This window comes from Poromitra crassiceps (assembly GCF_964638095.1).
Source record: "Poromitra crassiceps genome assembly, contig: HAP1_SCAFFOLD_254, whole genome shotgun sequence".
Classification (NCBI taxonomy): domain Eukaryota; kingdom Metazoa; phylum Chordata; class Actinopteri; order Beryciformes; family Melamphaidae; genus Poromitra; species Poromitra crassiceps.
Genome location: NW_028152143.1, coordinates 83,539 through 108,702, shown reverse-complemented (window position 1 = coordinate 108,702; position 25,164 = coordinate 83,539). Strand labels below are relative to the sequence as shown.

General features: G+C 42.0%; 3 protein-coding genes and 1 pseudogene across 4 annotated transcripts; 3 read left to right on the top strand and 1 right to left on the bottom strand.

Annotated features, from left to right (window-relative positions):
• Nucleotides 1-1,172: 1,172 nt before the first annotated feature.
• Nucleotides 1,173-4,493, top strand: LOC310770888 (catechol O-methyltransferase domain-containing protein 1-like; the record flags this gene model as incomplete). Its single annotated transcript, XM_083663589.1, has 7 exons — nucleotides 1,173-1,227; nucleotides 1,318-1,436; nucleotides 2,350-2,455; nucleotides 2,775-2,893; nucleotides 3,378-3,432; nucleotides 3,518-3,651; nucleotides 4,341-4,493. 7 exons carry the CDS (start codon nucleotides 1,173-1,175, stop codon nucleotides 4,491-4,493), a joined length of 741 nt encoding a protein of 246 aa, XP_083519715.1.
• Nucleotides 4,494-7,218: 2,725 nt separating this feature from the next.
• Nucleotides 7,219-14,177, top strand: LOC310770878 (alpha-internexin-like; the record flags this gene model as incomplete). Its single annotated transcript, XM_083663581.1, has 4 exons — nucleotides 7,219-8,070; nucleotides 8,203-8,327; nucleotides 9,195-10,414; nucleotides 14,158-14,177. 4 exons carry the CDS (start codon nucleotides 7,219-7,221, stop codon nucleotides 14,175-14,177), a joined length of 2,217 nt encoding a protein of 738 aa, XP_083519707.1.
• On the bottom strand, nucleotides 13,366-20,739 carry LOC310770886 (non-selective voltage-gated ion channel VDAC2). The gene is made up of 9 exons (XM_083663587.1): nucleotides 20,610-20,739; nucleotides 19,006-19,077; nucleotides 18,267-18,316; nucleotides 17,199-17,351; nucleotides 17,011-17,063; nucleotides 16,094-16,321; nucleotides 15,814-15,964; nucleotides 15,655-15,712; nucleotides 13,366-14,335 (listed from the first exon to the last, which is right to left on the bottom strand). Exons 2-9 carry the CDS (start codon nucleotides 19,070-19,072, stop codon nucleotides 14,244-14,246), a joined length of 852 nt encoding a protein of 283 aa, XP_083519713.1. The 5' UTR covers nucleotides 19,073-19,077; nucleotides 20,610-20,739; the 3' UTR covers nucleotides 13,366-14,243.
• A 384-nt stretch (nucleotides 20,740-21,123) lies between these two features.
• Nucleotides 21,124-21,835, top strand: LOC310770877 (dnaJ homolog subfamily C member 24 pseudogene; annotated as a pseudogene). Its single transcript has one exon. The product of its transcript is annotated as a dnaJ homolog subfamily C member 24 pseudogene (transcript).
• Nucleotides 21,836-25,164: the final 3,329 nt, after the last annotated feature.

Below are 25,164 nucleotides of genomic sequence, written 5' to 3'. Positions count from 1 at the left end.
GTGTTAAAGTGCAGGATGACACAAAACTGCATCTAAATGAAAGTAAATCTGATATACTGTAATAAGCTATTAATTGCACCCCCCCCCCCCCCCACACACACACACACACACACACACACACACACAAACACATTTGAATTGATTCTTAATTGTCCAATTGGGCCAATGTGAAGCCAGCTTCCAGAAATGTTGGATTCATTTATTACAGTAGTTCACTCCTTCAGTCGAGAATCGTTTCCAAAATTAGGCTTTTTTTAATCATTTAGTAATGGATAAATTAATGCTTTCATCTCCTCACATACAGTCTAGCTTGTTGAAAGTGCAGCTGTTGTATTTTAACTGCACAAACAGATGAAATCACATCAGTCTTATCACTGGCCTCTCTTCACTCAGTGGTTACTTGTTTCAATTGATTTTGAGATTTTACTGATCAGACTGAAGACTCCAGGTGCAGCTGCAACTTTCCAATAGTAAGTCTTGTAATGGAATGCACACAATGATGAAATAACTGTCTCATTATAGAAATGTTTCAGAGCAGGTTTCACATCTCTATTGTGTGTATGTGTGTGTTTTTATTTTGCTCAGATATATTGAGTAATATGTTGAGTAATATGGGGGAGGCCAGACCAACACGTACAGATAACACAGTTCAAATAAAGTGGGTTTGTTTGCAAAACAGATGACAGACAGACTGTGTGCTAAATTCTAAGATTTAGGGCCTTAAGTAAATGGGCACAACTATTAGGTCAGCGTTGGTGACCCCTTTTTTTATAAGGCATCTTAGCATAGTTTTAAGTGACTTAAGATGGTCATGGTAACATTTGAAAAGTAATAATAATGGCAACTTTGCTATTTGATGACCAGTTGTGAAGATCTATGTCTTGTAATATTTGCCATGGTTTTGAAATATTCAGCAGCAAGCAAATGACCTCTAACTTATCCCCCCCAAGTGAATAAACTTTGGAAAAAGTCTCTTCTTTTGCAATGTAAAACAATCAATAAGTTGCTCCTCCTTCTCAAAGGTTAGGCAAACAAACAGAGCGATACAATCAGACATTCCTGCCTTCCCGCACAAATATAGGACTGGCACAGTTACAGTAAATTCAAGTTGTCACTGTCTGTACTCACACTGTTCAACATTTGCTTTAACAAAGCCCAGAGAAGCTCACAATATGGCTGCAGATATCAAAATGCTTTTCTGCATTGGACTGGCTTTTGTGCTGACAGGTAAGAGACTTTGTGTGTGCGATCTGGTACTTTAAGGGATTTCTGGGGATGGTGGTAACAGCAGCTGCGGTTCTTCTCCCCGTGGGACAGATGTGGGGAAGTCTGCCTTAATTGGGAAGAGTCACAGTGGAGGTAAAGATGACCCTGTGCTGCAGTATGTAGTTAACAACTCTCTGAGGGAGCACCCAGTCCTCACCAAACTCAAACTGGTAAGAGAACCGCACAACCGTCCACCACCGACTAAAAGAGAGCTGTTTTTTGAGGATCAGACAAAAACTCACACATTTACCTTACACACACACACACACACACACACACACACACACACACACACACGCACGCACACACGCACGCACGCATGCACGCATGCATGCACAGCTCTGCTGAGGAAGGACAAATACTGTGTTGTCACTGCTCTGAAGGCCTTACAGTGTGCATACTACTCTCAGGATCTGAGCAGTACACCCTTTGAACACTAGAGGATAGCACAGTGCAGGACATTGGAGAACACTATACAGCTACATGCATCTTTTTTTTTTAATACTTTATTTTTACATCCTTTTTTCAAGAGAAAATACACACAGGACAAACAACAACAAAAACAAAACAACAACAGGAGGTCAACAGCTACATGCAATCTAATGCTATGCTATGCTGTATAACCCTGTTACACAGTATAATTAATGGTATATTGGCATTTTCCATTTTCTCTAACTGGCTCAGTGGCTCAGTGGTTAGTACTGCTGCCTTACAGCAAGAAGGTCCCCGGTTCAAACCCCGTTCTGTGTGGAGTCTGCATGTTTTCCCTGTGTTTATGTTTTTTTTGTGGGTTCTCCCACCATCAGACATGTATGTTAGCTTAGGGTTAATACTCCTGTTAGTGCCCCTGACCAAGGCACTGGCAATCAAACTGGAGTTGGACCCCGGGCAACCCACTGCTCCTAATTCTAGGAAGGTTCCTAGTGGAGCATGGGTTACAGCTCCAAGGGACAGCAGTTGGAAATTAGCCGTCTGGCCAACACTTGCACGTTTACAGTAATGTTCATTAATGTGCATTGTCTCTCAAATAATAAAAAATCAATGTGACAACATATTGTTTGACAGTTTTTTTTTCCATTTCAGAAAACTCTTGAGGATCCATGGAGTGTCATGCTTGTTGCCAGTGAACAAGCCCAACTTATGGCAAATCTTATGAAACTGATCAACGCCACTAAGGCAATTGAAATAGGTGAGAGCTGTGATGTCCCACAACACATGAAATACATGGGAGGAGGAATGCATGCACATACTAGTACTGAAGCCAATACCACAACACACACACAAACACACACGCGGGCACGCACGCACACACACACACACACACACGCACGCACGCACGCACGCACGCACGCACACACACACACACACACACACACACACACACACACACACACACACACACACACACACACACAATAGACATTCATATCTTATACATAATAAAATTAGATAGAAAGACAGCAAAGCATGATTCAAAAGTGATTAAATGAAGTCTTCTTACTGTGCAGGTATGTACACAGGGTATAATGCACTGAGCATGGCCTTGGCCATGCCAGAGAACGGACGAGTGGTAGCTTGTGAGATACGAGACACCTACGTGGACATTGCCAAACCATTTTTCAAAGAGGTGAGCCCATATTAGGTTCTGTGTTTTATGTATACACCCTTGACCCACATTCTCACTGATAAAACTCTAATATTCACAATGTCTTTATTTGCTAATATCCCAGTTTTAAACTCTGCTCCATAATGTCACAGTTGACATTAGACGGCTGTACAATGTCCAGTTCTTGGCTCTTATACAACTTTTGAACTTTGCAAGTTCAGAAAGATTGATTTCTGCTGCTGTCAGAGCAGAAAAGTGTGGTGTGTACAGCATACAGTATATCTACCATCTGTCAGTCGGTCTTCTCAAAAAGCTGTGGGCAGGAGAGTAAAAAGGTGTCTGCTCAGGAAAGTGTGTCAAGTAAAGACGCAATGCTAAGCAGAAGAATCAATCCTCCTTTGGCCTGACCCAATGTTCTTTGTCAATAAAAAGAGTAAAACCTCTAGGAACCCTACAGATTCCCCACGTAACTCTCTCAATCCATATAATTTAACCTTTCCTACAGGCTGGAGTTGAGAATAAGATAGATGTCCGACTTCAAACGGCCACGAAAACACTGCGTAAGTGCTTTTACAAATCTCAATCGTGATTTCTAATCAAAATCATGGATTCATCATGTGATTTTATTTTGTGTCTCCTCGTCAGATGAGCTGATAGAGGCTGGAGAAGCTGGGACCTATGACTTTGTGTTCATCGACGCGGATAAATTAAACTATGACACATACTATGAGAAGTCTCTTCAGCTGATAAGAAAAGGGGGAATCATTGCTATTGACAATGTAAGTATCATAACAGGGGGTTTTCAAAGTGGGAGGCTCCAAGCAGTTTCAGGGGGGGCTCAGTGAATGGAAATGAAAAATATATATTACATTAGTTATTACATTAGTTATCAAAATTAGATCACATAAAATAGCCTAAATGTATGTGATTTGGTTAAAGCTAGTTCAGAAATACAGTCGTTTTTGGGGAATTTTACGGTTTTTCCCACGTTCCCAGTGTCAGGAACAAATAAACGTCATCAGACAGAACTTCTTTATGTATTTGGTGCAGTCAAACAGCAATATCAGGCTATCTTGGCTCAATTGTGTCTATGGGGTCAAATAATACATTCCTGGTGATATAAATATAGCCTGTCAATTGCTGTTTGTATGCATATGACTCCTGTCCTTGTACTATTTATAGTACCACTGTCATGATCTTCATTTGACAAAATTTAATAAAAATTTGATCACAAAAAAAAAAAAAAACATTCCTGATCCCATAGGCATGCAGGAATTGAACATGACCCTAACCCGAGGGGGGTGCTTTTTTCCAAGCATTGTCTGTGGGAGGCCCACAGTCTCAGACTTTTAAAAACCCTGATCTATACAAACCAATGGAGCACTTTGAAAACTATTGTTGGCATTTAGAGGGCATCTGGCATGTCTTAACTGTGTAATGAAAAATGTGTCGATGTGTCTGTTGGCAGGTGCTCTGGAGCGGGAAGGTGGTGGACCCTGCTCCTGAGGACCTGACCTCCAGGAGTTTGGACATGCTCAATAAGAAGCTGCACAAGGACCAGAGGATAGATCTGAGCATGCTCACCGTGGGTGACGGGCTGACCCTGGCCATTAAGCGCTAAAATCACTCAAAGGATTGAGATAATATTGTTCTTAATGTCATTTTGATCTGAAATGTAAACATGTAATATGCATCCCTTGCAAACGTCATGCCTGAATGAGATAACTTTATAATACTTTAAATGTGTGTGTTTTATTTGATGAATAACATGAAAATAAAACTGTCCCAAATACCAAGATGTTCAACAAGACAATGTGATATTAATGATGCATTATGCATAAGGTGTTTTGTGTTCAGCTAGATCAAACAGTTTATGGTTTTATTTCAGCAGCTGATATGAAACCTTACAACTTCATCAACAGATGACCATGTTTGCTGTCTTTACAGTGGGGAAAGCACCAGTAAAAGTGAAATGAAAACATTCAATTTCAATGTTCAAATTGCCACTATTTCAAAGCTCAGAATGGCATAAACAAAACTGCAAGAATGATTTTCTTTGTAATAGAACATTAAACATCTGATTTTGTTGATAAGTGTTTGATCTATTCTCTTTGTGGCTACACTCTGTTGTGACCAAAACAGGTCACATATCACAGCAAACCATCAAGGTAATTTCATTAGAATAAAGCCTAAAAAGACAAAAGACTAAAACTCTTTTATAAGCAAACGCTTAGCTATTTATTTTGAGCTAAGAAAGCAAATAAACAAAACAATCTTTCGTGTGTATGAATTGTTGTAATGATTGGTTTTACAACGAATATTAAAATAAATATATCAGACCATAAAATATTCCACTATAACTAAACTATCACAATAAAGAAAAAAAGATATTGCTCATTCATTCAAATTTTTAAATTCAGTTGATTTGCACATAATTTGTACTTTTCCTTTAATTAGTCTTTGCTCATCCAACTTAATCTGTTACTAAGTTGAAATGCTGAAAACGTGTGCTTTGTTGTTGTGTTTGCACCTTGATATCTGAATACAAATTACATTAAAAGATTTTCAGTGACACTGAAGTTGACAGTTGAAAACGAACAGCAGAAACTTGAGTGTCATTTGACATGCAGGGCTTAAACCTGGAGGATGCTGACTTATACTTCCTTGAGGTGAAACTATGAAATCATGGATGCAATCTGAATGGAAGGAGATGACATGACAGGTGGCAATAATGGAGCCCAGGAGGTAATGCCAGGAGTCAAAACTGAGACCAATGAAAAGCTGTGTCTGGTCATTTTTTACCCTGCAGCTGCTTCATCATAAACGAGACGAGATGACACGAGATCAATGGTGTGCATAAAGAAAATAGAACAGATGCCATACCCCCACACACACCTTAGTTCTGCCAGGAGACATACAGTGAAAAGCCTGATCCTTCCTCAAATTCCCCAGAGAACACAACATGAGATACACCAGACCAATGATTTACTTGACATTTTTGGAACCAAAGCAGAATACATGATGCAGACTTAATTGATGTGCTGATCTTGCCTTGTCTTGCCCTGAGGTCAAATGAGTATTTCTGTGAAGCTGTTGAAAGGGATGCCTGGGGACCAGGAATGGATTCTGGGTTACACTTCTCTCTGATCTTACTAGAAGGCATGGTGACCAGATAAGAGGCTCATATTGTATACAGGCTCACCTGCCTTACAGATGAATACGTTGCACAGTACAGAGGGTGTCATTACTACATGTATTTGAGCCTGAAATGCTAAAAGAACCAGAGAAATATAGAGACACGGGGGTACAGGAGGAAAACAGTTTGTTCCCCTATACCATCTCAGTGATGTGTTTATTGCTGATATGATTCACCTGCACAGCTGGCATCAGGACAACTGATAACATGCATTTACACAAAATATTTATGGTTTTCAAAGACCATACAAGATTAAAATAAAAACAATATAATAAAAGCACTGGACAGAAACAACTAGGTCATAAAAGGATTGCATTTAATATAAAGTTTAATATAAAATAATTACAATCTAAAACAAAATAGGTTATCATTTGCTTTTATGTGCTAAAATCCACATGGGCACACTATTGAGACATGAATTTGATGGCTAACCAAAAGAGGAGAGGAGACCGAACAGATTGAGATAAACATAACCTGTAGGCTATAGTGAAAACTGCATTGTTGGAAGCTATCCAGGCCAGTTGCTTGATTTCAAGCTTTTTCAATGTGGTGCCAAGCTGATTCCAGCATTCCCTTCAAGTCAAAGGTGCAAGGTTGTGTTCTCTCCTGCTAAGGAGTAGTATGGATTTGTAGCCTATATGAGTTTATGTCATCTAAAATTAAAACCTTATTTTAATCAAATGTTCCATTTGCTTCTTCTGTTAAAAGCAATACATCCGGATTATGTGTGTAATACCCTGAGTGGGGATTACGGTTAATTTGCAATGATAATTTAACAAAATAGGCTACTCTTCTAATGCACAGAGCATTGGCGCCTGTGTATGAATTGGCTCTATAGAGGAAATTCACACCTACGTCACTGCTGTCTGCGACAAAATGTAGTGAAAGGTCTCGTTAGACCACCAACAGCTGATGCTATACATTTTCAGCACCGCGGACAGCTCCATTCTGCATATCGAGCGGATAGCGACGGCTATAAGAGGCTGCATGGAGCATCCTCTTTGCACTGGCGGCTGACAGCAAACAGCCAACAGACTGAGTAAGCATGGATCACAGACAAGATTTTCCGCATAGACCCACTCGGGCTGAGTATTCCCAGTACAAACTAAAGCGCTCGGGAGCAGACAGCAATGTCGCGAGTTGGAGAGAAATGGGCGACACGCCGGGATCCAAGGGCGTGAATTTGAGCAACCCGTTTTCTGGAAAGTTGGTGAAAATGAACGAAAAAGAATTGCTCCACGGCTTGAACGACCGTTTCGCTGGATTCATAGAGAAGGTGCGTCATCTGGAGCACCAGAATAATTTGCTGGAGAGGGAAATCGAGGGAATCAGGGAGAGAGCACGGTCCTCCTCTTCTTTGGAGCAGGAGTATGGACCCGAGCTCGGCGAACTGAGACAGCTGGTCCAGGACATCACACAGCAGAAGCATCAGATCGAAATAGAGCATGATAATCTGGAGGAGGAGTTGTCCAACTTGAGACAACAATATGAGAAAGAGGCGCGTAGCAGATCAGTTGCCGAGAGCGAGATAATGGTGCTCAAGAAAGACATCGGCGAGGCTTATCAGGCTAAACTACAGCTAGACAAGAAAGCACAATCTCTCGTAGATGAAATCCAGTTCCTGAAGAAAAACCACGATGCCGAAGTGTCAGAGGTGATCGCTCATATCCAGGATGCCCAGGTCACCGTCAGGGCGCACGACTTTGGCAAACCTGACCTCACTGCGGCACTCCGGGACATTCGGGCACAGCTGGAAGGTCATGCCGTGTCCGACCTCCAGCAGGCGGGAGAAAGTTTCCGATCTCAGTTCGCGAAATTAACAGAGGAGGCCGAGACCAAGAGAGAGGCGTTGAAAGTGACCCAGCAAGAGATCCAGGAGTACAGAAGGCGCATGCAGGCCAAGAGCATCGAACTGGACTGCGCTAAAGGCACAAGCGAAGCGATGGAGAAACACCTTCGTGACGTCGAGGATCGCCACAATCAAGACATCATTCAATACCAGGTAAGACATACATTTCTTAACCCAATTTAGCCTTACAGAAAACTGATAAAAGCCATGTTGTGCCAGTTTAATAGGTCTTTATCCAGGGAAAACAGAGTTGAAAAGTTGTGTGTTTCACCTCTCTTGCTCCAGGAAACTATCAAGCAACTGGAAAATGAGCTCATGAATACAAAATTTGACATGTCTGGCTATCTGCGGGAGTACCAGGACCTGCTAAACGTGAAAATGGCTTTGGATGTGGAGATACTTTCTTACAGGTAGGGCATGTCAAGTTAATGTTACATTATCATTACAATGCTATGTTTGTCTCTCTCTCTCTCTCTCTCTCTCTCTCTCTCTCTCTCTCTCTCTCTCTCTCTCTCTCTCTCTCTCTCTCTCTCTCTCTCTCTCTATTTGGAATCACATTGTATCAAAACAGCAGTTTAGGCCTACATAATCCTTAATTAGACCTTTACAGAGTGACCCATCTTTTCATGTTGTTCCTTTGTAATTTTAAAAAGGAAAAATAACCTATTGAACATGTGGTGTTTTTTGTTGAGAAATAACACACATATATACAGTATATATATACTTTTTTTATTTGAATTTGAATTTTATGAAGCCTCGTGGAGAAAGTGATTCTTTCCATTATGAAGAAAATATCAAACCAATCCTCTTTAGATAGGGTGTCTCCGACTTAAGCCATTTCTTTGTGATTGCTTTTAGCAGCTATAGGCTACCATGGTATTTTATTCCAATGTTTGTAGATATTGAGCAAACACTATGTTTAAAGTAAAATGGTTTGTTGCACTAACTAGTTAAGAGATTTTATTAGAAGGATAAACCCCTTGAGATGAACCATCTCGTTTTCAAGGGGGTCCTTAGCACAAATATACAGAAAGAAAACAGGTGTTACATAAAACAAACAACATACAAATACACTCATACATACACATAAGAAGCACTCCCAGGCCTAGCCACTCCCCAACCCCTTAGTCCCCCAAATATAGCATAATATATACAGTGAGAATACATACTGTAAGTGTACACATACTAGTGTATCAGTGTGCATGAAAACAATAAATATTTGTATGAACACTGCACATTGGTCACTGGAGATAAAACCAGGTTCTTCTACCTTGCAGGAAACTCCTGGAAGGCGAAGAGACTCGGCTATCCACCATATCCGACAGCCACATCTCTATGCCTTACATCTACCGCCAGTCTCCTGTTTACACACTGCCTTGCCTCGGCCGGCAGGGCGGCCCCACCAGGAGAGCAGAGCCCCAGTACAAGTTTGTAGAGGAGATTATAACAGAGACCACCAGGGAGATTGAGATGTCCGAATTTGAGGAGACAGGGTCTGAGGAGATGGTGGGGGGAGAAGGTGAGCAGGGGTGTGCCAAAAGTGAGGGAGAGGGCAGTGAGGAGGAGGAAGGTGCAGATCATAAAGACGGTCGAGAGGGAGAAGGTGAGCAGATGCCTGATAGTCAGCAGGATCACGTAGAATCAGATGAAGATGCAGTGGGTGGAGATGTTAAAAATGAGGAAGGAGAGAGACCTAGCGAGGCAGAAATGGCCGAAAAAGGTGATGAAATTAAAGAGGAATCAGAGGAGGCAGAGGCAGGTGACAATGATGTGGACACTGACAGAGGAAAAAAAACACAAAGTGAAGTCCAAGAAATTGAGGTCATTGGTGAGAACAAAAAGGAGCAGCAACACCAAGGAGATAAGGACGTGAAAGATGAGGGAGAAGATGCAGTAACAAGTCAGAAAGATGCCTCTTTGAAACCAGATGATTCAAAGGCAGGGGTCCCTGTGGAGGACGAGCTGCCGAAAGAATCTGAGAATGATCAGAAAGACGACGCCTTGAAGGAGAGCAAGGGGGTTGATCCAGAAGAGAATCTTCCCTCAGCACAAGTAAAGAAGCCTAATGATGAAACGTCTGACCAGTCTAAAGATTCAGATAAAACTCCAGAGCTAAGCAGTGCAGTTAAAGTAAAAGATGAGGCTCTCGCTTTGGCTTCCAAAATAGTTGAGGGAACCACTGATTTGACCGCGGAGCCAAAAGGCAGTCTTCCCAAGGAGATGGAGAAGCCATCAGAAAGTCTAGAATCTTCTAGCATATCACCCAAGAGTGAAGGAAAGGAGAATAGTAAAGAGACAAAGGTCATCAATACATCTGAAACTGTAAAAGATGCAGATGAGGATAAAGTGCCAAAAAGCAGTGAAAATGCTACACATGATGACAATACAGAGCAGGATAAAGAGCTATCCATTCAATCTAATGTGAAAGACCTTCCTAAACTGGAGGATCAAAAGCCAAAAGGCAGTCTGCCCAAGGAGATGGAAAAGCCATTCGAAAGTAAGGTTCAAGAATCTTCAATCATATCACCCAAGAGTGAAGGAAAGGAAGATAGCACAGAGCCAAAAGTAATCAACAAATCAGAAGCTGTAAAATATGCAAATGAGGATAAAGTGCCAAAATGCAGTGAGAATGCTACACATGATGACAATACAGGGCAGGATATAGAATCATCGTTTAAATCTAATGTGAAAGACCTTCCTAAACTGGAGGATCAAAAGCCAAAAGATGAGGCTCTCGCTTTGGCTTCCAAAATAGTTGAGGGAACCACTGATTTGACCGCGGAGCCAAAAGGCAGTCTTCCCAAGGAGATGGAGAAGCCATCAGAAAGTCTAGAAACTTCTAGCATATCACCCAAGAGTGAAGGAAAGGAGAATAGTAAAGAGACAAAGGTCATCAATAAATCAGAAACTGTAAAAGATGCCGATGAGGATAAAGTGCCAAAAGGCAGTGAAAATGCTACACATGATGACAATACAGAGCAGGATAAAGAGCTATCCATTCAATCTTATGTGAAAGACCTTCCTAAACTGGAGGATCAAAAGCCAAAAGATGAGGCTCTCGCTCCCAAAATAGTTGAGGGAACCACTGATTTGACCGCGGAGTCAAAAGGCAGTCTGCCCAAGGAGACGGAGAAGCCATCAGAAAGTAAGGTTCAAGAAACTTCTAGCATATCACCCAAGAGTGAAGGAAAGGAAAATAGTACAGAGCCAAAAGTAATCAACAAACCAGAAGCTGTAAAAGATGCAAATGAGGATAAAGTGCCAGAAAGTGGTGAAAATGCTACAGATGATAATACAGAGCAGGATAAAGAGATACTCCTTAAATCTAATCTGAAAGACAAGCCTAAAGAACAGGATCAACAGCCAAACAGCAGGGAGAAAACCCAAACAGCAGAATCTCCATTGCCAAATGAGAAGATAACTGTTAGTGCAGAAAGCAAAGACGTACAGCAGGGGGCACCAGAAAGCAAGCAAATCCAGAAAGTGGAGACATCTGAGGGGCCAGGGGAAATAAACACTCCTGAAGGTGGATCTGAGAAGGTGGAGGGTGTGAAAAGCAAGGATTCTGAAGAAGTTACTGACAGCCAAACAAAGGGAATGTCTGTGGAGGTAGAGGGAGCAAAAGTTAAGACACCACCACAGAAAGTTCAGGACGCTTCCCCCTTGAGTTTGAAAGAGAAGGCAGGTGAAGGGCAAATATCAGAGGTAGTACAGCTGAAAATAGAGAATGGTGTCTCTAATGGAGCTGGGGAGGTTAAAGACGAAAAACCTAACCCAATAAAGTAATACGTTAAGTCAGGCAAAGAGCAGAAAGCTGAGACTTCAACTGACCAGGCTACGGGTTGACAGCATGGTTATCATCACAATGTTTCGCAATAGCTTGGCCTTCAAAATTGAAATCAGCTTATGTATTAAAATCAAAAGTTTGATGCACCAGTCAACTACTGTAATATTGAATTGTAAAACATGAAAAGCAGCATTTTGCATTATCTATTTTTCTCTGCTACACTATGTAAGACTACTGAATGTGCTGTTAAATGAATGCATTTCAAAAGAACCAATGATTCAGTGTGTTTTCTTATCCATCTCACTGGGAGCTACTGTTCGGACATCATGATTTGTACCTTGTACACACACACACACACACACACACACACACACACACACACACACACACACACACACACACACACACACACACACACACACACCTCTATTGCTGATTGTTTCACTACCAAACAGGAGTCTACATTCAATTATCTTGTAATCAGCCAAGAGTGCCTTTGCTTTGACATTCATGAAACCACCTTATGAGCAAATCTAGCCCCTAGTGACGCTGTATCCAAATAACCATCTATCAAATATGAGACAAATTGAAAGTCTGCTGACACAGTTCGACCTTCAGCCAACCCCTCTATCACAGTGGTTCTCAAATGGGGGTGCGGGGACCCCCAGGGGTCCTTGAGGGGGTTCCAGGGGGTCACCAGGGCAGGGCAGGGCAGTGGTGGCCCAATGGTTATAGAAGCGAGCTTGTGACCGGAAGGTCGTCGGTTCAATCCCCGGGACCGGCAGGATAAATCTGGGTGGGGAAAGTGAAAAGGCAGCGCTTGCCCCTCCCTCATTACCACCACTGAGGTGCCCTTGAGCAAGGCCCTTATCCCCAACCGCTCCAGTGGAGCTGATCAGTGGCCAGCAGATCAGACTGGTCAGCTTCCAGGTATGAATGTGTGTGTGAATGTGAACAGGGCACTCCTGAAAAAGAGAGCATTGCTCTCAGTGAGACTCCCCCTGTATAAATAAAGGTTTAAAAAAAAAAAAAAAAAAAACAGCCAAAAGGGGGTAATTTAGTTGAGCTATAATTCCATTCATAAATAACACACTGACTATTTTGGTCATGGGTTTTATACACTTTCTGTAATAAAACATCTAAAAGCATCAATCTTATGTGGGGGACCATGGGACAAAATCCTATCAAAGGGGGGTCCATGGTCAGATTTTGTCAGTTTAGGGGTCCTTTTTTTTTTAGAACCACTGCTCTATCACACCTGCATATCTTAGCAACGATCGGTGTGAACTGTAAACACTGATGTTCACTGTTGAAGTGCAGAATCATATATATATATGGCACAATTAAACATTTTCTATTTTGCATTGTGCTTTAGGCATATGCAAGATATTTTGCAACCCAAACTCATTAACTAGTAACCTTGCAAGCCAGCTGGATTCTCTGACGAGATCTTATGAGATGAAAAAATACCGGCCCCATCTGGCAGGTCAGGTTAATTAACTAGAGCAGATGCTCTATTTGCACACTTGAATCCAAGGTTAAATCAAAGCAGATCAGATCATTACATCACACTAAAAATGATCTGAGCAAGCCATGTTACCAGTTATCAAGTACACTTGAACAGCACTTAATCACATACTAAAAACACATTTTGTGGAGTTCAAAGACTTTATTGAAAAGTTAATACATACACATAAGGACCCCAAAGACTTCAAGAATGCACACGTGCAACGTTAAATTACACCTGATCCGGACAATGACCCAGTTTGGCATTAGTGTGAACAATATGATGCTCCCGTTATGTTAAGTAGAAAAACAAAACAGAAAAAAGCCTGTTTGCGCAGCCAAGAACACAGCTTTCTCCCAAACTTAGACCCAATTTAAGCCACCCAAAAACTGCAGTTTAAGGGAGGCTCATGTGCAGAGCGTTAACAGAACTCAAACTCTGACGGCCAACGCAAACCAAAACATCACTGAGCTTTAGTGTGTCCTTAAGTGCATGAAGAGGAAAGGTACAGCAGTATTTAAATAAGTGAAAAAGCCTAGTGTACTTATCATGGGTTGAAAGTGTGTTCAGATGACAAGAGGAATAACAGATCATGATCGTAAAATCAGAAACCCCACAAAACCATGTCTTATGTTCTCCCAAAGAACAATGTGTCGGGGATTAATACAAAGAAGTCACACCGTTGACAACAGGCAGAATGATTTGTATTGGATTTCATAGTCATGGCAGTGCTGGACAGAAACAATGATGAGATGTATACATGATCAGCCACTGAGTGTCTCTTGAATAGATACAATTACATGATCAGCCACTGAGTGTCTCTTTAATAGATACAATTACAAAGTAAAGAGCAAAAAAAAGGGTAAATAGATCAACTTGCACCAACTTGAAGTGGTAGAAATTACAGTTTGTGTTTGTCGCAGCCTTTGAACCAATCTCTCCCAAGACATCCCCTCGCTGGTTTGAGTTGGAAATACATGTAAGGCCAGATTCTTCGGATATTCCCTAGTCTCCTGCAATTCTGAGGATCCTTTAGGCCTCCAGTTCCAACCCCAGACCCAGCTTGTGGCCTCCTGCGTTGATGCTCTTTCCGTCCACCAGGGCAGACAGGGTGAGTTTCACACCTGCAAAGGTGAGAGGCAGCAAGAAAATCAGAACATCGTCTATCAATACCAAATGACTCAACAAAGCCTGGATGTTGTCACTAACAACAAAGCCGTTTTGAGCTCAGACTGAAAACTTGTGTCATTATTCAAATTAAACGCCATGTTGGTGAAATTTTATAGAGGATACTCTGATGGCCCGTTTGTGTGAAGGCAGCATGAAGCTGCGCTACAGAAGTCAGACAAACACTGAACTAAAGAGTATGGAAACGATACACTGTCTCGTCTAATGCTGCCTACACACTAGAGGATTTTAAAATCTTAACCGATTTTAAAAACATGAGAGACCACAGACATAAGGACAATTTCATCAGATTTTAACATTAAAATCGCCTGAACGCACACACTAGACGATTCGGCCAGACTGCGAGACCACACACCAGCCGTTTGAAGTACAGACTCAAAGCGATTCCAGCAACTAGACTGTAGGCTGTTTATATCCCACAAAACCGCAGATGGCTCTCCAAACATGCACCGAGCGGGGGGTCCACTACAAGCAGGCGGACACCCTCGCAAAATGAGCTAAAACAACATCCTGTCTGAGAGCTCATATTACAGCATATCCGCTCCCTTGAAGCAAACAAACCGCTCGGCACATGTTTGGAGAGCCATCCGCCGCTGTCCACCCTGTTTAAAGCTGCTGTGAGGATGCTGGGGAGAGAGGAGCTACATGGCACTGCTGTTGCTCGTTTGTTGTGAGCGCTGCATTAACATCCGGGTATGACGCGTCGACGCGTCCCGGTCTGCTCGCTCTCATTGGCTATTGCGGGTTCCGTTGGGAGACAGCCATCGTAAATATCAAACATGTTTGATATGCCCGATTCGAGATCGGGCCGGCTCCGATTCAATCAATAATTTATTGACACCAGACACTTGACAATTATTTTGACAAAAAATCGGTTGAGACTAGCCTCGAATCGGGCCACGCCCCCCCGAGGAGAATCGGGCATTAAATCGGGCATTTTATCCTCTAGTGTGTGGGAAGCATAAGTCTCATTGGTGTAAACTGGCAGGTGTTAAGAATGTTGCATACCACATTATTTTGCAAGTACAGTAGTTGCGCATTTCAACTTGTCTCGTTGTGACTCTTTGGTTAAAGTCATTTCTAGAGCACTTCCTCAAGACTAAAATTCAGCATGTCATATTGTCAGTGTGGAAGGCCTCTAGTGTGGATCTTAGCAATAATCAAATAATTGTAGAATTACTGTCAACTTCAGTGATTAACACATGTCAATAAATCTCCAATCAGCTTTCCATTGAACAAGTGGGAACCATCTTACCTGGTCTAAGAGTCTGGGTGTAGCCAACACCAACAAGGCTAGTATTGCACACTTTCACCTAAAAACAAACAAAACAAACAAGACAATGATTTTAAGGCCAACATATTCTCTCTTTGCACTCATGTGTCCTGCTGAGAAAGTCTCTGCTGCACTACTCACACTGAGGGCAGCATCCTTGTCCAGTTGGTATTTGGCCGCGATGCCGAAGCGTGTGCTGTTGCTGCCAGCGGTCCATGCCAGGTTGACCGCCGTCTCCAGCTTGTCGCTGACTTTCTGGTAGATGGAGCCTCCAAACTCTGCTCCGTCATTGCTTTAGAGACGAGTGAATATTAGGAAAGAGGGAGATTTTAGATGGATCTGAATTGCAATCGATTCGTAGGCATCATTGCGTTATCAACAACATCAACACTTTCTGTAACGAGAAGCTTTTCGGTCTTACACATTGGTATGCAGCTGGAAGTCTGCCGTCTTGTAGCCAATGGCAAAGTTGTTCTGGGTCATCTTGGATTTGGCGGTGTCAAAGGTCATCTGGTAGCCGGCGAGCCAGCCCTCGTAGCCGGCGACAGCAGCTCCATGGATGGTGGGGCCAGCGAAGTCAAAGTCGACATCACAGCCCAAGTTGACGTACTCGCGCTTGTAGGCGGTCTTCACTTTGCCGCTCTTCTTGCTGTTTGATGAAGAACATGGCCCAGGTTAACCTTCATTCAAAGCCCATTCAAATCACAATTGCCATCGACAAAGATTTGGTAGAGGGCCAATTTTCAGTAACTGCAATATGCCATCAAATTTAATGTGACATACAAGTGCAATGCCTTCAAAATGACAGGTCAGCTGCTTCACACGGTGAGTCTTTTGCCCGCTCATTCATGTCACTTTTGGGGGTGCGCGGTAGACGCGCACAAACGCGAGGTCAATGATTTCCCCCGACCATGGTGCACTGAGAACAACATCTACTTTTTTGACTGCTGCAAGCGCAAACGCAGACTGAAAGCCAAAAAGAGAGGGATGTATTGATGGCAAGATCTTTCCGCTCCACATGTAGATCAAGAAGTAAAGCTACTATGACAGTTTTAGGCCATTTACCATTTACAGTTTTACTGCGATGGCAATTCATTATTTCAGATAACCATTAACAAATGCATAAAGTTGTTGTCTTCGGTTGCAACGCCAGTAGCACAACTGTCCAAGCACACCTAAATGCTTGGTGTTGACTGTCCTCTGAGCACACATAGGAGGCTGGTGTCCTCCTGACCTGTCTCATGTCTCAATGTAACCACGTACCCCCACCCCCCCCTGAAATTGAGACCAATTGCAGCCTCGCTGCAGACTGAGTAATGACATAACCAGTTGTCCTACCCGGTATTTGGTGAGAAAGTTGTGTCAAAAGTCAGCTTCAGTCCCTTGGCAATCTGGGAAAAACAAATTAGTTGCCATTTCAGAGTAAAAGAGAACTAGTGCAGTTCTGTCATGTTCATTAGTATGTCGGCTATTTTAGCTCAATTATATTTCACATTTCAAATAATGTCAAGATGACTTTTTCTTACCTGATCTTCAATAGTGATCTCTGTCCCCAAGGTGTTGTCAGTGTTCCACTTCTCAGTGAAGGTCAGGCCGTATTCTGCCCGCTTGTACTTAGTCTCCAAGCTGCCCGCCACCTTGCTGGTATCCGTGTTGGAGGAACCAGATGTTTTAAATTCCTGCAAAACACACAGGTTTAGAGGAATGACATGCACATGGAAAGCTTTTTAAGAGTTATCGCCGAATGAGAGATCTATAAATTAATAAATGCTGTGAAGGTGCTCAGTGCAAGTGGAATTAAGATGTATAGTTCAGATGATTTGACGTGGGGTTGTATGAGGTACCTGCAGTAGATGCTGGTCAGCACGCTCCTAGTTTGGAGAAGTAGAGAGCGCGGCGCTACAGGGAAAAGCTGCTGTTGAGGGGGGCTAGCCTAGCAGCAAAAAATATTTAAAATAACGCCAACCTAAACAAATCAATATCAGTTTAAGACCGAGTCCACTATATTAATATTTACAGCCCTTTCCGTTGGCACTACATCTTCTCGACCGTAGAACTACCATATTCCTACGCATGCCGTGCATGGTATTACTCCGCAGATCACTGTTTCGGTCAGAAACGTACTGATACGAGTAATACCGACCCGTGCTCGTCATGTGTAGGAATATGGAAGTTCTACGGTAGAAGATGTAGTGCCAAAGGAAAGGGATGTTTTTCTGACAAGGTAAAGCGCTGAAAATGTTAATATAGCGTTCGCTTAAACAGAGTAGACATTGATTTGTTTAGGTGGGCCTTCCTTTATGTGGCTAAAATATGCTTTGTTGCTGGCACCGCTCACAGCAGGACACTGCTCTGCTCCTGTGCCGCCCACGGCTGCTGTGTTTCTCCAAACTACGAGCGCGCCGACCGTAATCTACTGTACGGACTATCGTATCTCATACAACCGCATGTTAGATAATCCAAATTATCCCTTTAAATTTAGGCTGGGCTGTTGCTTTCAAAGCTCCTTAGGCTCAAGTTTACTCTTCAAAAAATGTGAATAACCACAACGTAATTTCTAGTTTTCCATTCTTGAAGCACAAAGATAACCTTACCACTCCACTGTCGGACTTTGTCTTGACATCGAGCTTCACCAAGCCAAATCCTGAAGACAGAGAATTGATGTTAGAACCAATTCAAACTAGATGTGTTGCAATACAAGCCTGTACACAAGCCAGTAGGGGTGCTCCGATCCGGCTAAGCCACGATCCGATCAGATTCCGATTCCAGAATCGATTCTCGACTCCAGAATCTAGAATCGATTCTCAATTATGTAGTTTTATATTGCAATAACACACAAAGGAAGACAAAAAATGACAAATGTATTAATGCTGAACTTCAAATTCTGAAGTATTACAGTCAGGGCCTAAATTCATTTTGCAAACTAGGGGGGAATTCCCCCCTTATGTTCTTCAGATAAGATGGATTTATAGGCTGGGGGGATCTGTAGACTTTGAGAAGGATTTATAGATTTTGGGGGGAATACATTAACCAGAGTTCTTAAGTGCAAGAGGTGGTGGCACCGTGGCAGTACAGTACACAAATGACATGAACATTTGGACACTTATCCAGCCGGTATCTTGCATGTTGCCTTCAGGTGCACTGTAATTTTTTTTTTTTTTACAATACAAAGAAGAATCGATTCTTGGGAGTTTGGAATCGATCCAGGAATCGAGGCATTAAGAATCGCGATCCTTTCAGAATCGATTTTTTGGAGCACCTCTACAAGCCAGCACCATTTTACTCTCAAACTGTTAAGTACAAGGTGCTTGATCATAATGTAAGAAGCCATACCATAGCCTTTGTTGAAGATGTCTTTGGCAGACTTGCCCAGATCAGCGTATGAGGGAGGCACGGCCATTTTACCTGCACAGAGAAGCAAAATACAATGAGATAGAGATATATATATATATATATACACACACATATACATACACGTTATATGTATATATATATATTTATCTATACATCTATATAAAATCCCATAATCAATTTAACAATTTGTACAATGAGGGGTGTGGCTGCACACTGGAGGCTAATCTAGCAGCAGCAAGACTATCTTTCCCACGCAGATGCAGGGTCTGTGAGCGGCAAACTATGAACGTCTCTGCTTGATTGAATAGTCCAACGCAAAATTTTGACTAAAAATTGTAGAATAACCATTGATTCAATGTACCACTCATACCACGTATGTACACAGGGAGGCCATAGTATCATCTACAGATCAGCACCGCTGCAGCATTCAAAGTATCATGCGGGTGCTTTTGTCCACAGGCACAGCAAATGACTTGAACAGTGCTCAGCTGTAAGGATCTTAATCTGAGGTTTGTTTAAGATATAGTGGGAGGAGGGGGAGCACTGAACATGACCTGTTTGTTCTCCTGCAAGGGGAAACAAAAGAGAAACTGAAAGAAAAGAAAGCTGGCTTGGTTGGTTCACATGGGGGTGACTCGTGTATAGTAGCAGTTGGTCTTGCTGCAGTTGCTACAACAGACGGGTGGAAAGCTTGTCCTTGTATTTATGGGTTTGACATTTATGATTGATATCCCACATATATCCTACTGTATGCATACATAATAACTAATCCTTCTTGCACAGGCTCTGATGCTACCTTACCAGTCAGCACAGTCAAATACATATGATCTTAATATGACATGTCCCATGATCAATACATGTCCCATCTTTCTGACATGGGATTAGCCTTTATGACACCAAATCAAGCTGAGAAATGTAAGCAGTGGGCACTGACCTGTAAACCTTTTGGATGTTTAACAGGATAATCGTAACGTTGCTTACCACTATCACAGATGTAGCTAGCATCTAAAAGCAACAATGTCTAGTCAGACAGCAGATGGGCAAGGTTATTGTGTGTGAGAAGCCATTTTGCAGCCGCACCGGTCATGGCCCAGGCCTGTCTCCTCTCACACCTTACCAACTCTTTGATGACTTGACCGACACAACTAGGCGTGACAAGACGCGCCAGTGCGGGATGCGGGATGTGTTCCAGATTAGGTTAACTCGCATCATCAACCTGCTACTTCACTGCAGCTAACGTAACTAACGTTAGGCCAAAGGGAGGTTAACGTCACCTAAAAAGGCTGCTAAGCTACTGCAAACTGTTACAGCAGTGAGTTAGGTTAGTACATTTTCATCACAGTAACAGACTTACGGTATAGCGTTACTAGTATGTATGAATTAAACGTGTAATATAATTCAGCTTGGTCGTTGGTTTGACATGTGTCAGACGCATCATGCTGTGCAGCTAACGTTAGCATAGCTAACATGGCTAGCCTGCAAAGTACCGGTGCGAGGCAGAAAGCATGGTCAGCCACTCACGCCTGTGTTATGGAGTAGCTAGCATATTAGGTTAGCAGTGGCTGAATGGACGGGTCTCTTACCAGTATTTAGATGAGGCTAAACTAAAGTGACTTTACTGAAGATATTCCTCACAACGCACGGCCGAGGGAGGCTTCACCGGCTGGAGGACGAGCTGAAGGAGACTGCACTGTAATCAAATCCAGACTTTCACGTCCCGGCGTAGGACCCAGGAGGAAGGTCGCATACGTGCCTGTGTAGAAATAGTGGCAAATTTCAATGCCAATCACGACACGTGACATGTAGGTTATATGTCACATTGAGAGTTCACTATGCACCGTTTATTTTGACTAAATGTTATTGTGTACATAATAAGCATTTCGGGGGTGGGTGGGCACTGGGCAGTTCACACAAGCGGACATGATCCAGCCGAGCGTAGTTTCAAGGGGACTCTTAAAACGGTTGCACATCGTTTGCCAGCTGAAGCAAACAGCCTACTCAACAATACACCAATAATTACTATAACTAAGATACAAATACTGGACAACTAACTCCAATAAAAGGTATCTGGCTGAAGGCATCAGCCGTCTCGAAGGTATGTCTGAATCAGGAGAAAAAGACCTGTATGCCATCCTGGGAGCCAGTCCCTCTGACTCGGTACAGCAGCTCAAACACAGATACCAACAGCTGGCTTTACTGTACCACCCAGACCGTCTTGGACTTGGAGGTGTGAGCTCTTCAGAAGCAGAGTCTGGCCTGAGGACGTTTCTAGAAATGGACGCAGCATGGAGAACCCTCAAAGATCACAACACCAGGAGAGAGTATGACCTACAGAGAAGAGCTCAAGAGCTGAGACAGGAGTGGCCAGTGGACTCGACAGTGTGTGTGGAGGACATGACCTGGGACCAGGGTCACTCAGTGTATACATACTGCTGTCGCTGTGGGGGACAATACAGCATCACAGAGGAGGAGGTAGACGACACACGACAAAGGAGACACCAGAAGGTGGAGGAGGATGAGGAGGAAGGAGAGCGTGGAGGAGTGGTTGTGTGCTGTGACACCTGTTCCCTCAGTGTGTATGTCATGACAAGCTCATTAGGCCCAGAAGCTGAAATGTCAATATTGAAGGACAGCTAGTGCTACATAGCTCTTGGCTGAAGTTAAGGCACATTGTATGCCACTAAAACAAAAATAAATGATAGTGACAGGTGGTTTGATGAAGGCCTTAATATCCTATATTTAACAAAAATCCATTCAGAGCCACTGATTCTTAATGGGAAAGCCTGACTTTCACTGATCTACAGGGGCACAATAGGTACTTACAGAATATCTGGAAATATGAGGGTGAAAATCTAAAGAAAGTAATGAGTCACTTTACTTATACTGTATAACTTCTCTGTGTGACAGTTTGCAGGTCTCATCTGTCTTCCTGCCTGCCTTGCTTTTCTCTTTAGTGCTACTTTCAGAACAAGACAGTAGATACATCACTGCACACGACAAGGCTGTTCCCTTAGCTTTATTCAGTTACATTCAATATTAATAATACATTCGCTAAACATGCAATATGTCTGAATGTTTCATTAATAACTAGGTATGTAAACGTAACAGTGTAAAATGTATTAACAAACCGAGCAGGTATACACAATTGTGTTTGTAGACATCATAGTAGCCTATTAAAAGAACTCAATAAACACAACAGACAGGATCAAAAAATACTTCCTTGGTAATGTTTTTCAGTGGGGGTAAAAAAGTAGCAAAAAGCCCAAAAGGAAATGACATTTAAAAATTAATCAATTACATTGTTGGAGAAGTTACTGCACAATTAAACGGTAACAAACAATAACACCAGACTCACCAAAAATATCTAATTAATTACAGACAGACAAACAGTCAGTAATTTAGATCTATTTCTGGTTCTGAGTCACTGACACTGAACTTTTGTTCACCCTATTGGAGAAGAGAAGAGAAGACGGCAGCAATGAGGAAGGAACAACAATTAAATGAGAGTTGTGCAATGATGGAATTTTGGAGAGAAAAAAGTAACATAATGAGATTGCAATATCCCCTGGAGCACCTGACCATGTTACAAACAGTGTGTTGGCTGTACTGTACCTTCAGCTGGCCACTAGTCCCTGGGCTTGATGGTAACGGCGCTATATGTCACATCATCGTCAGACGCTTGGTTCTGCTGCTTGTATAAAACAATCACAGATATATTGTGATGATGTAAACATACCCTGTATTTCCTTTCTCAAAAAACAACAAAACCATAAACCATACCATTCATGATCTCGATATTTACCGTGTTTGCTGTTCTGTGCTGCTGCTGAGTCACAGTGCTGTACGTCACATCATGTGACCTCTGGAAGGAGAGAGGGAGACATAACGAGACTGCTGTTTCATATTTGGCTGCCTTTTATGTTCATGATGCAGCTTCCTTTCTTGATAGATTTCAAAGTAGTTTCATTAAACCGGTAATCATTTCATTCCTAATGTCACTGCAGTGAACATTCTGTTGGCTGTCATCAGAGAACGAAAACTTTCCTGAACTATACAGTACTTGGTTTGTACTACATAAGAGCTGTGGACTTGGCATGGTTTGTGTATTTGAGTGTACTTGTGTAATATACAAATATCTTTAAGTAAGTAAGAGTTACCTGGCCTGAAGTTCTGTTAACATGACAAACATTGCTGTATGTTGTTTCCTGTTCATCCTGTAATTAATCAAACCAAATATCAGAGTAACAACAGGGCTGAAACACACAACAACTCTCTTCTGCAGCCATTCATCTTGGCACCTCCATTTTGCTCCACCCAGTTTCAATGGAACATTATTACACTGACTAGCCTATAGAACAGTAAGAGTACACAGCTCATATTAGGCAACATTATCATCTTTTCTTTTTAAGTAGTGAACATGAACATTTTCGACATATTTCCCTTTTATGAAAAACCACAGATTTCAGCACTAACCATGAATAGGTTTGTGATCACAGGGTTTCTAATTCTGATAATGGTTACTGTATCCCATAAATGATATTATGATGTATTTTAGCTAGATATCCATCACAATGGCAGTCTATTTGTTTGAAAAGGTTACACTTGAGTCAGCAATACACACTCGCAACAATACAAGTATGAGCAAATAATCGTGGCATCTTATTCTATAGAGAATTTCTTTAACAAAGATGATATATTGGGAAATGCACGAGTGTATCTTACCTTTGTCAAGGCTGCTGCTGCGTTGGCCTTCTCTAAAAACACAATGAACACTCGTGTTATTGGCTCTCTCAATGACTGTGAAATAGTCTACATGTCTAATAAAATAGTTCAGAGTGACAAATATTTTTGACATCAATTGTATTCATAAAAGTTAGTCATAGACTTACTACGTCTTTTCAACCACCACCAGACGGATAAGGTCACCGTTACAATAAAGATCAACAAAGTCAGAGCGATGATGAGGATCTTCAGGTAACTGGATTGACTGAAACATAAATTACAACACCAGGCACACAAGGCAAATTAATTAAAATAAAGCTAACACTATTATGTCTCACCCTGTTCATCTGCTATATTTGTTGTTGTTAATGAGTTGTTAATTAATAATCTTAGTAATCATTGAATAATATTATAGTTATATAATATCCACAAAAATACATGTGGAGATTTCATAACCATTTCACGACTGTTTGATTTCAACATAAATGGCCATGCTTATGTAAAAACGCAAAGAGCAAAGCTACTGACCTCGACTGTCCTTCAGTTGTGTCTGCAAAGACAGAAGAGATGTTTATACATTAAGCAGTAGGTGGCAGCACCAATAGAGTGGTGGTTGGAAGCCAGCTCAATAACAAAGCAGCCACATTAATCACCAGAATAATATAACGTGAATAGCAATCATGAATCCTGATATATCACTTTATATTAAATCAAAAACTTGGCTGTACCTGGCATACTTTATAAGATTCAGATTCAGATTCAGATTCATTTATTAAGGACTGCACAACAAGTCGGCAGAATTTGCTTTCGGTACAGCAATTGTTAGCACATAAATATAGTGTCAGCATGAGACATTACAGTACATAGACAGACATATAACAACATAAATACAGAACATTCAACATATACATTGCTGGGGGTTTCAGGGGTGAGTGGAGTTTAGAAACCTGATGGCAGTGGGGAAAAAACTGTTTTTGAAACGTGTTGTTTTGGTGGAGAGTGATCTGAAGCGCCGTCCAGAGGGCAACAGTTGAAACAGGTGATTGGCTGGGTGAGATGGGTCAGAAACTATTTTTTGTGCTCGTGTGATTGTCCGTTTATGATAGAGAGTGTCCAGTGATGGGAGTGGGGTACCTATAATTTTTGAAGCTTTTTTTATTATTCGTTGGAGTTTGTTTCGTGAGTTACTGTCCAGGTTGCCGTACCAGATGGTTATGGATGAGGTGAGGATGCTTTCTAGTATGGCTGTATAAAACTGGAGGAGCAGATTGGATTTTACCTTGAATTTTTTGAGCTGCCGGAGGTGAAAAAGTCTTTGATTGGCCTTTTTGATTATGTGACCGGTGTTATTGTCCCATTTGAGTGTGTTGCTGATGTGGGTGCCCAGGAATTTGTATGTGTCTGTGGTGGTTATGG

Bases quoted from the DNA above. Each gene is read 5' to 3' on its own strand.
- LOC310770886 (XM_083663587.1), bottom strand. From the start codon at position 19,072: ATGGCCGTGCCTCCCTCATACGCTGATCTGGGCAAGTCTGCCAAAGAC. The intron at 16,322-17,010 runs GTAGGACAACTG...TTCATCAAACAG, and splicing joins ACTTTCTCACCAAATACCGG to CAAGAAGAGCGGCAAAGTGA. The intron at 14,336-15,654 runs GTAAGATGGTTC...TCACCTTTGCAG, and splicing joins CACCCAGACTCTTAGACCAG to GTGTGAAACTCACCCTGTCT.